Genomic DNA, 12,572 nt, shown 5'->3' with positions numbered 1-12,572 from the left:
AACAGCATTTGTGACAAGAGCAATTCTTAATACATCGGAAAGTCTATCAAGAGCTATATTTCCTTCCTTGTGTCTGAACTTAAGTTCTACGTTGGATCATGAAGTTCATTTATTTTTTTATTTCCTTAGTTATGCATGGCAGGATATATAATAAAAATATGAGGCAGCAAAAAAAAAAAAAAAAAAAAAAAAAAAAAAAATAGAGAAATAATTGATCATATCCATCAATAAATTGTTGCATCATTGACGTAATAAATAAATAAATAAATAAATAAACCGAGCAAGTTAATGTGGTAATATGTATACACTTGAGAAAGGTAGTAGCGTAAGTATTGGAACGCTCGTCGGGAACAAATATAAAATAAACTCTGCTAAAAAGCAGTAAAGACAATCACACAAAATATCTATTTATGAATGAACGGAATACGGATAGCCACCATTAAAGTCGCCATAACCTGTCAAGATCTCAATGAATTGAACCTATTAACAAACTCGCCGAGATAATAGCTCTCCCAGTTGCCTATTGTAAAATAAATAAATTCAAACATTTGGTTTCGTTCAAAAATACTGTGTGAAGTAACGGACGGCCGTGTGTACTAACAATACAATCTTACTCGTACAAGGTCCACTAGCGTGAACCTCATGAACTCGACGTAATTCCACTTAAAAAATGTTCTGTAATTGTACTAACACTGTATATTAAACATTTATATATATATATATATATATATATATATATATATATATATATATATATATATATATATATATATATATATATATATATATATATATATATATATATATATATAAATCAACTGAGGATCTTATAGTACTTTGAGTAAATTGTATTAACACTTTTAACAGAAGTGAAATTACTACGCAGGACTGACAAATCTCATGTCATTGCATTATCGTTAAAAAACAGTAACTTTTAGCACGAGGCAAGAAATGGGTTTGCTATTAAAATAATGATTCGTACTAGTTATCAGTAATCATGATTTGAATATGAACCATTATTATTTTGATTGAACTATATTTCCTCTATTACGCATCGCTGTAATGTAGCAATCATTGAGTGACACTACTACGTTTGCCAGTTCTACGTTGTAATTTCACTGAGAAATTATTCCGGAAGATACGGAAATATCAATAATTTTCAAAAAGCGCAATTTAAGATTGCTGATATTGTGTAATTTACTAGTATAATACATGTTAGTAGACCTAATAACAGATAATTCAACGACAATGTATAATGTTATTAAATAGGATAAATGTTTATGTCTCTCATTAAAATGAATATGTCTGCTTTTAGGTAGCAAATTCTTTAATTTTACATTGTATTCACTTTCTAGAAAATAAATATGTTAAAAATAACCTGATTCATTGAGTGAATTTACATATCACATTTGACTTCGATGCAGGAGTTGTTGTTAACCCCCGCTCCCTCCACCCGAAAATATCCTGTACAATACTATTAACGTTTAATGGGGATAAAAATATCCCAAGAAGAGGCACATACGAAGTCATAGATCTCATTATGCTGAATCAAATGACCTATGGGTTAGTGTAAATCTTCATGCGCAATTTTCGAGAAAGTCAAAAAAATATGTACGATATTCACATCACCTGTTACAATGAAACTGATACTGAAAAGTGTACCTCATCAAGAGTTTCATCACGAAACTAGCAAAAGATGACAATGGTTAATAAAATATAAGCGAAAATTATGCAATAAGATATAGGCGAAAATTATGCGATAAGACATAGGTAAAAACTATGGAATAAGATATTAGCGAAAACCATGGGATAAGATGTAGGCGAAAATTGTGCAGTAAGATATAGGTAAAAATTATGCGATAAGACATAGGTGAAAACCATGGGGTAAGATATAGGCGAAAATTGTGCGATAAGATATAGGCGAAAATTGTGCGATAAGATATAGGAGAAAATCATGCGATAAGATATAGGCAATTCACTCTTAAAATTTATTTTCTTGTTAACCTATAACATTGTCTGAAGATATTTATCTTCCTTAAGGGTGACACATATTGTCCTAACAGTGACAAAATAGTCTTAACAGTGAGCCACATACTATTTGATATTAAGTAAACAGAAATAATTTAGCTTATTTCAATATGGGGATAATTTCTCTGTTTATGCTTGTAAATGGGAAAGAAAATATGAAACACCATACAGCATTTTATAGCACCATGTCAATAATAATAATAATAATAATAATAATAATAATAATAATAATAATAATAATAATAATAATAATAATAATAATAATAATAATAATAATAATAAAGTTACTTACCTTCATCGAAGCCAAATTCAAACAAGTGTTCATCGACGTCTGTCCCCGAAAAGTGTGGAGTAAATCCTCTTCGCTCATTGACAATTTACTTCACTTTTTCTAAGAAGTTGTTCCGAAAAGAAAGAACGAAAAAAATTTTTCCGATATTCATGAAGAAAAGGAAAAATGCCTTATAAATAATTAGTTTGTTTTACATCTTTTACGTATGTATATTTTTTTTTCGGGTATTGAACTTACGAAAATAAAAAAAAGAATTTTCTTGCATTCGTAACGAGTTTTTAACAAGATAAATTACGTCTCTGTAACAATAAAAGAAGGAAAGAGAGAAAAAAAAATCTTTTGTCACTCACAAATGTTATTTTGTGACACAAAAGTATGTAAACCGCTAATTGAGCTGTTTTGGCAACAGTGTATAAGTCGACATGTCACAATATAAAACATGAAAGGATTTTTCTTGTGGAAACAGTACTCTGTTTTCTTCTTGGCCGCCAGACGACGTGGATGATGCAGATGGGATATCGACCTACCGTGCGAGGGGAAAGGAGAGGGAGGATAGAAAAAAGAGAGACTAAAGAGGAAAAGGATAGGAGAGAGAAAGATATGAGTTGGGGAAGAAGGGAGGTGGATAAGAAGCTTTGGAGTATATAGGGAATGATAACAAAAGCGCAACGATAATGCGCATCACTGCACGGCCGTGTCTTGTTTTCATCGAATGTTGCGCCTTGGGTCTTGCGTCAGTGGTGCTTTGTAACGAAAGGGGCGGAGCTAAGAAACATGATTGGCGGCAACTCTCAGCAACGGATCACTGTGTATAATAATAATCACTTGTAGTGAGAGAGGCATCAAGTGACATTGCACCTTACCGGCTTCAATATTTCTAAATATATACACATTCATACATAGATACAAAAGATGGAACACGCGTCAAAGTTTCACGTAAATTGAAAATTGACTAATATGAATACCAAGCACTTAAAAAGGATAATAAGATATTTAATAATTCAGCCATACACACTATACAAACTGCACTCAATACAAACTGTGATACATCAAAACGTATCATTAGATGCACTACTACGTAAATCCAGCCTCGAATTACGTTTCTAGGTATGGAGAAAGGAATAACATCTTTAATGTTTAAGAATGTATCTATTCTTTATTGTCTACAAAGAGTTTGGACCGGCCACACTTTAATCGAATGATGTGTGATCAATACATCGATCCTTACAAACGTTGGCTTCATAGACCGTAGTAAATGACTTCTTAATTCGAGTATTCCCCAATTGCCTCACGATAGCAAGTTATTTACCAAAACTATTGTGTCCTCAGCAGGAATCGAACCCAGATCTTGCATGCTAAAAACAAGCACACTAAGCATTCACATACAGTATATATCAGTTCAATTTTACCTTACTTGATTCTAACAATGCTGAATTTGTTGAGCGTACGTAAACTATAGTCTATGTCATCTATGCATAGAAAGAACATTTAAAGGACGCCTAAAACAAAGGTCATGGATATAAAACCTCACAGATAACAGTAGGGTTAGTTTTACTTCTGATGAAAGCGAACTCTATCAGATAATTTTAATTTGATCAAGTGCTAGTAGTATGGATTTTCTTTTTCGTTTTTTGGTGGATAGTACTCCTGAATTCAACTGCTTTACAACGATGAATGTGCATGAAAATATATCGTTTCCTCATTAATATTCCGCCGCCAGTAAAGTGGTTATGTTATTACCCTATTCTCATGAAGTCGAGATACTGTGGTGGGATACGATCTATATATTTTAAGGGTTGATCTGTGTACCCTCCATCAACTGTCGGTATTACATCAAGACGCAAAACACAAATCCTCACACTCAGAAACTCGTCACTAATATCATAAAGATGTTTTCCATTTTTTATTTTCTTTTTGAGTTTAACGATTGAGTTTTGAGTCCCATGATTAAGCGCCGGAGCTGAGGGAGACGGACGGCGATGATGATGAGATGGATGATGATGATGATGATGGAATAACAAAAGTAGGAAGAAACGGGAAACCTCCAAGAAAATCTACCCATACATCCACCACAAATAGGGATGTGCATGGGACCAGATTTGAGACTGTCTCGTCTCGAAAATGTGCTGTAAAAGTGATGTCTCGACTCGAAAAATGTATATTTTTCTATTGGGAGAGGTGTGTCTCGACTCGAATTTTGCCAGGAAAATTCTGTCTCGACTCGTCTCGTGCGCATCCCTAGCCACAAAGCCCGCTTGGGAGATGGGATCGAATCAGAGTCCTCACGCACCAGATGCAAGCACTCTACCACTTAGCCACCGTGGCTCATAATGAGGATGTGGTGTAAGCAGCAAAACTGATTTATTCATGTTTTTCGTTTTCAATACCTAGGTTATGAGCGAAAGGGTTCTAGTGTTTACATGGGTTCCGATCCGAACCACATCGAGATTTAAATCACTTTACAGATGGCGAATCACAATCATGCAAGTAAACCTCTTACTGAAAGGATAAGCCTATCACCCTCAATGTTAACTCCAAAAGGAATGACACGAGAAGCTCAAAATTACAAAAATTGAGATCTTTGCTTTGGTTGGAGTTTGATATTTATCCCTTTAAGATAATAGTGATACAGTAGCGGCTCTTGAAGGAAGTCATATCGGTAAATATTAAATTTTATCGCTACAAGTGGATGGAGAAAAGCTTCAGACAACTTCTAAAATCTACATACAAGAAGTAGTACATTAGGCAACCTATCTACCCTTTGCTTTAGCAATAAGACTTAAAATTTATTGACGTGACTTCCCTCAGGAACCGAAACTGTATTAAGAATTTCAAGTCCTGTGACAAATCTATCCCTTTCGCAATTCCAATCTTTCCAATTATACTGTCCTTTACATGTAAGACTTAAAAATTCTTTTCAACAAAATCTTACGGTCTATATTGATTTGAAACACCATGTTATTTGACAACGAGAATAGTAATAATTTTGATTAGTTATGGGAATAAAATATTAATAATTTACATATAGAAAAGTTTCTCTAGGTATAACAGATATTTCCAAAAAAAAACTTTATTATTCTTTTCTCTTCTTATAATTAGTTTTAATATCTATTAGATTTGCAAATTGAGATGCTGTTCTTTCTTTTGGACTACTTAGAAAATCATGAATTGCTAAAATTTTATTGCCGCGTATACAAGCAACCTAATTCACTACTACACACCTAAATTTAGTATTAATTTTAACTTCTAGTAAATCTGACTTGTTTTCCGAATTGTCTTTAACAATAAAACCCTACGATTATTTTGATTTCTCGGAATTCTTAATCAAATCTGTTGATAAAATTTGGTAATGCATGTATACCAACTGATAAATTAGTCTTCTTATGTAATTTATTTGTAGCTAGATTCACAACTGTCGGCACACCGTAACGAGATAAATCTGAAACACATGTTTTGAAACATTCGCATTTGAAGGTTCATACCTCGCTTAAACAAGATTTAAAAAAAAAATAATTAAATAAATGAAACTTTATTTCCTTCTTCGAAATCAGCATTTAGTAGGTTCGTGGTTTCTGACCGTGTTGAAATTATTATCCTACAACAAAGCAACCAACATGCATTATCAATTACACTGGTTGCATATCAAACAGGGGCCAGGAATAATTCACTTCCAGATGAATATCCTAAAAATCCTAAATCCAAATCGAAAAATGCTTTCTTGATTTGGATTTAGGATCTTTAGGATATTCACCATCTCTGCCGTTAATTCCTAAATTTAAACCGACCGAAAACAGTAGATAAGAGATCTGCCTCTTCCAGTTTCAATATAGATTTGAATAGAGTAAAAACTATGAAAGATAGCGAGGAATGCTTTGATATGGTTTTAGGACCTTTAGAATAGAGTTTATGAAATGAAATGAAATCTTTGAGTTTTACGTTCCACGGTTATGCCGGTTAGGCTAAAGGAGACGGTGATTATGAGATATGAATGAAATGGTGGAATAAGGAAGTGGGAAGAAACGGGAGAACCCCGAGAAAACCCACGCACACGGTGCTGTCCACCACAAAGTTCACTTGGCGGAGGCTGGGATCGAACCCGGGACCCCAAGCACCAGAGGTGAACGCTCTACCAGTGAGCCACCGCGGCCCCTAGAATAGAGTTTGTGTGAGCGCTTACCCTGCTATTGAAACTACAAATTGATCGACTTATCACTTTAGGTTTTAACATTGAATCCCTAAAGTCTATCGTGGTTTTACAATGTGAAACAAAACTTACTTGTTTACCTGTGGGTAGGATCCTTTAATATTTTTTAAATATAGAACTAGCAGAATGCCCGTTCTTCGCACGAGGAGAATACGTTTCATTTTGGACATAAAGGGCGAATTTAGATTTGAACGACATCGGAAGTGTCACTATTCGTCTCAGCGACCCCGAAAACTATCCATTCGACACTAATAACGAGAATTTCCGATAATTCATTTTCGATCATTTCTCTATATCTTCCACTTTCCTAAGTTGCAACGTCAAAGTGAAATGATAAAAACCTCTCAGATCCGAACTTTATCTATGTTGAAAATTTGATCGAGCTCGGTCGGGTGGTTCAAGAGTTAGTAAGTCACAATTCGTTTTTATATAAAATATATAGATTATCTTGAAAATATGTCATGACTAGATCGCTGGCCACAGATTAAAAATGTTCCATGCACTACTATTCCGCAACTTATCTCTTCATCTTGATATTACAATTATCCTCTTTTAACACCAACCTTCTTTGTATCTTTTTATTTTTTTCTTTCGCATCTTATCTTTTACCACCGTATACACAATTTCCCTATTTCGTCGATGCTTACCCATTCCATTCAGTTACTTTTCTGCGATCTCTTTCATAACCAATGCGTTTTGTTGCTTCTCCGTTGTGACCATGTTTCTCCCTTCTACGCGGTATGATGTATAATTTTACATGCAACACTTGGTTAATTGAATGACCCGTCAAGAAGAATTTTCCTCTTCTTCCTTCTAATTGCGTGGGGGTGGGGAGCACATTGATTCAGTGGTATTGTGCTTATCTCTGGTGCAAGGGGATCCTGATTTGATCCAGAACAATCTGCATTTATGGTTGACGACAATTCGAGAGCTACTTACTTAAATGGAAGGAAATGGACAACAGAGATTGAATTCGTGATGTTGCTGACCACATAATTCCCCAGCTTATAAAATCATCGATTGGTCTGCTTAAACCTCTCAAATATTCGTGTCAAGGAGTTTGAATTTTATTATTTTGTTTGTGAAACGTGTAATCTCCAATGTTATCATTGCTTATACTTTATTACATATTTAAAAGTGTCATTACTTGAATTATAAAAGATGTGTTTTAAAACTATGTGACATATTATTCAAAGCTTTCCATACCGTTCTTCGTAATATTGCGTGTCCTAAATTAATTTTCTATGTTAAAAATACTAAATGAAAATTGATCAACTATTTCTCATTATAATTATTACACTGCAAGAAAAAAAGTCTGATTTTTAGTGTAGAAAATCCGGAGAGACGAAATTTAGCAGAATCCTGGATCATACACAAGATCTTTTGGACCAAACTACGTACAGGTTTGTTGCCTAACCAAGATCAATCTGTTCAGCTGCAAATAGACGAAAATCATGTGTGTCCTTGGTCGGTAAGTGCAGGATACAGATGATCTATGTACTTTGATAAATATTAGCTGGTTGTGCACGGATACTATATAGTGCAGAAAATCTGCAGCACTACATGGATTTTCTAGGATTGCGCAGTTCTCCTGCCGTGGCATGAGCAGCGTGAGGGATGCTGCCTGTAGCCGGATTCTACGGACTTTTCTCCTAAATGAGCTTGAGTTTTCTTTCCGTGTAGAAGTACTATATGTGACACTATTAGGAGCATGAGTGTCACTGTTAGAAGTAGGTCACTGCTAGGAATACGCGTGTCAAAGTTAAGAGTGTGTGTCACTATTAGGAGTGTGTGTGTCACTATTAGGAGTGTGTCACTATTAGGAGTATGCGTGTCATTATTAGGAGTGTGTTAGTGCTAGGAGTATGTGTGTCACTGTTAGGGGTATGTGCGTCACTAGGGATGCGCTCGAGTCGAGACATGTCTCGAATCTCGACTCGACTCGACTCGAATTCGAGTCGAGATTCGAGTCGAGACACACTTTGTAAAATTCGAGACGAGTCGAGACAAACGTGTTTCTCGACTCGAATTTTCGAGTCGAGACACGAGTCGAGTCGAGACAGCTCATAAAAATCTCGACTCGACTCGAATGTCTCGAAAATTTTTCTAAAACTTTTAATATTATTATGAAGAAATTATTCACTCAGGAACAGCCTTGAAACCAATTCCAGCATTTATTACTTTAGAAAGGTACAGAACGTATAAATTTAATAGTTAATCTTCCGAGATCAAGATCTAATTTTCAGCTCAATTCAGTTAATTAAAACTAGTAATTAATGTCGTGATATTTGATTGTACTTCAAATATAATAATAATAATAATAATAATAATAATAATAATAATAATAATAATAATAATAATAATAATAATAATAATAATAATAATAATAATAATAATTGATTATCTAGTTTTTATAAAACTATTATCCGTAGCCTATATCTAGTCTGTATAAGAACATTGCAATAAAGTGAACATCATAAATTGTCTGAATGAGCAATTGGCAGTCTCTAGTAATTTAGCATAGTTATAAATATTGTGTTTTTATTTCCATAAAGGATATAGTGCTACATAACTTCTGGACAGGGCCAGATTTAAGGGGGTGCAAAGGTGCACGCTACCCCCTTTGTTGTAAATATACCGGTACCTGTCTAAAATGAGAAGCTAGCAGTGAAAATACCGCGACATTGGTGTGTCGTGAATGGGCCACTGATGTACCGCGAGGATATCAAAACAAAATTATTAATTCTATAGCAATCAAATTGCAAAACATAGGGGAAAATGTATATTTGTATTGCACATTACTATGAACCTCTACTATGAATCTACAATTTTAAGTTTCATGACGTGTTACTTTTCTGTACATTTCTAATGTTGAAAAAAGTATTTGTTATTGTTATGACCATTATTGCTTCTTTATCGTTACAGACTATTTCGTTAACTTGAAAATTTAAAATATCATTCAATCCTTTCGATAAATTATTTACATTTGTGTTTTAAAAGTAAAATAGATTTATTTGTTCGTTCGTTATTTAATGATCTTCATTCTTAGTAAAAGGTTGGATACAGTTTTCGAAAGAGTAAGCGTATTTTTAATAACCTGAGTCCAACATTTCATTGCAGTTGTTTTCTCCTTTTAAATTAGAATGAAAAATAAGCATAGTGATTTACCACGAGGAAAACCCAGTGATCGAGCTTTCTTCTCTGTGCGAAGGAGGTCAGTAATCAAAGAAAAAAATACCAGTGTGTTTTATATTTACAAATAATAATATCTATAAGTGTGCCGCGAGAATCCATGTTACACCCATAGTGTGCTGCAAGTTGAAAAAGGTTGGGAAACGCTGGTTTAGAGGAAAGAATAATTGGTACACTCCCTCCTCCCTGCTCTCTCTCTGCCTAGTATATTTTCTTTATTTTATTGTCTCCGAAACACCATTCCAGACAAATGCTTTTCGGTAGAAAAGTTAGAAACAAACCATCCCGCTCTTGGACAAAGTTGGCAACATGCGGTAGTCAGGTCAATGAACCTGCTTTGGAAATTTTCGTGCAATTTAGGTTACTGAGAGGGTGTAGTTTCTTCAACTAAGCCGCCTTCTACTATGGCTCGTGCCATAAATAAGTCATCGTCTGATCATATGGGAAACACCGCTAGTTGTCCTTGCCTGACATCTGTTTCATATTCATATAGCAAATGTTTTTTTTTATAGACGGTGTTGTATCTATCCAGAGAAATATCATCCGCCCCTGTTCCCATTTGAAATGTTGCGGTTGACCCCCTTGAGCCTTATGATGGGAGCCCTGGGGGACTTGCTTCTTACAAAGTTCTCTTGGCCCTCGACATGAGTACATTCCTGTGCAATTGGATTTGCAACATCTCTTTTCGCTTCACAGCAATTTGAGATCACATTGTTCGATGCCATGTTAAGACAGCACATATTTGTGGCGGCCATTTTGAAAAACATGCTTCATATAGCAAATGTTTCCTATATATGTTGTTGCACATTCCATGATCAATCGAGAGAGGTAACACTCGGTCCCTGTTTCCTTTTGAAAATTTGAAGTTGGCTCCTGGGGCCCTATGTTGGGGATCCTGGGGGCACTTGCTTCTCACAGACTTTTATCACCCCCTGACATTGGTACATTCCTGGACAACTGGATCCGTCACATTTTTGTTCGTTTCGCAAATCTTTCAGGTCACAAAGTTTGATGGGACACCCTGCATATTCCCATATACGACCCAACCATGACATAATGTTCACTGCTTCTATTATCGGTTGTTGGCTCAACCCAACCATTTCATGTTCCCCGACTTGACATTGCCTCAATCACTCTAACATTGATGCATTCCGAGTGATGCCTGTTGCCGGAATTTTCTTTTTCTGAAGCGAGTGGCCTAACTATATTAGACTTGTCTGGATGCCCATGGCCAGTCTTGCCAACTTTGGAACTCGTTTTTCTTTTCGACTCTAGGTACGTCGGTTTCATGCATATTCGGTGCTTCTTGTTTTGTTCATTCTAATATGTACAGCCCCTGATCAAATGTGGCGCATTATGGCCAACTCCGTTTTCTCCGTATTTTTCGTACTTCTGTTTTTTTCTATTTTCTTTTGTTAGATTGTACCACTGATTAGACACGCCATATCTTATGTTCTACATGACAGGTTGACACTGAATATTGCACTCACTTCATATAGTGCTCTTTGCAAAACAAGTACTTTTCATTGCAGTTGGCAACACTGTTAACCCCACTGGTGGCCTTCATTTGTTCCCTATTGTGGCAAGTCTCTTTCTATACATCACTTGTCAGCATTGTATTTTGCCGTGTCCCCCTTTTTTTTTGTGGAATTTGCACTTTTCCCCCTTGTCCAGCCTTGCTGTTTCCCGAACTTCCACCCCTTATATTTCCTGAGCCTATTGCTATGGGCAGCTAATTTTTTGGGAATGCTCATCTCTGTTACAGCTCTTTCAATTGGCATAGGCCACACCTTTCACTGCAGCTATCATTTTCGGAAAGTTCCCTTGTGAGATCCGAACGAGACAATTGTGTTCGCATTGGATATGTTATAACTAGACGAATCCCGAAGTTATACGTGTCACCGGGCGGGATATCGTGAGTTACAACATATTCAACGAACTTAAAAAGTTCGTTACTGAATTCTCTATGTCTGTGTGTCTATCTGTCCGTCTGTCTGTTATTTGCAATTTTTTCAATTTTGTACACTGCATTAGATAGAGCATCAAAAACTATTAGACAAAATGATTAAATTTTTCGCGTCAATCTAACCGTTCGCAAGATAGTGGCCAAAAAATGACCGATTTACAGAAATTTAAGCAGCCATATCTCGGGAACCGTAAGTCATAGAGAGATCATATTGGTGTTGATCAATATCTAAAAGGATGGTAAACATTTTGGTACCAAATAGTAACCGGTAGTCACTGTCCAACTGGCCAGTGGTTTGGCCAATGGCCAGTTGGCCAGTGGCCACCAATTAATATCAGGACAAAAATGTTTAGCATTCTATTAGGGATTGATTACCACCAATATCATATCTCTATGGCAGGGGTGCCCACAAGGGGGGCTATGACGCAAACTGCGTCATTGAAATATTTGGGGGGGTTAAAAATCTATATAAATATGTTTGATGGGGGGGTAAAATTAATCGAAAAGAAGATTTTTTCATGGAAGAACACCTACGGATAGACAATTGGGGGGGTGCGTCATGGACATAAGGGGGGGTGGGCACCACTGTCTATGGCTTACCGTTCCCGTGATATTGGCCAAAAACATGGCCAATTTCTAGATATTTAAAAAGCCATAGCTAGGAAATCACCTGCTAGAATAGTTTGAACCGAGTCATTTGTTCGGAAACGATTGGGTAAATGGAAAACTCGGTGAACATGTATCCCATCATTTTCAAGGCCACACTTTTTTGGGGTAAAAAGTTTGCCTCAGGGTTTCCCGCAGGGCCCCAGACGGGATCCAACTAAAAAGTTTCAAATGGCAAGGGGGGTTAAGTAGCACATCGTTTGAAATCTGTTGTAAAATGAAGG

The 12,572-nt window shown here is 35.8% G+C and overlaps 1 protein-coding gene across 2 annotated transcripts in view; it reads right to left on the bottom strand.

Moving 5' to 3' along the window:
• The window catches only part of LOC145690227 (LIM/homeobox protein Awh-like), a 201,100-nt gene extending 198,151 nt beyond the window's left edge, over positions 1 to 2,949 (bottom strand). The window contains exon 1 of one of the 2 annotated variants that reach the window (XM_081764913.1): positions 2,321 to 2,949. In XM_081764913.1, coding sequence (XP_081621039.1) covers positions 2,321 to 2,398 — 78 coding nt within the window. In that variant the 5' untranslated portion in view covers positions 2,399 to 2,949. The remainder of the gene's footprint in view (positions 1 to 2,320) is intronic. The other variant, XM_081764912.1, reaches the window with a different exon arrangement.
• Between the last annotated feature and the right edge of the window lie 9,623 nt (positions 2,950 to 12,572).

The sequence above is a fragment of the Thermobia domestica genome, chromosome 7 (assembly GCF_964235325.1).
Source record: "Thermobia domestica chromosome 7, izTheDome1.hap1.1, whole genome shotgun sequence".
Taxonomy (NCBI): domain Eukaryota; kingdom Metazoa; phylum Arthropoda; class Insecta; order Zygentoma; family Lepismatidae; genus Thermobia; species Thermobia domestica.
This window is presented reverse-complemented; position numbering and strand designations above follow the sequence as displayed.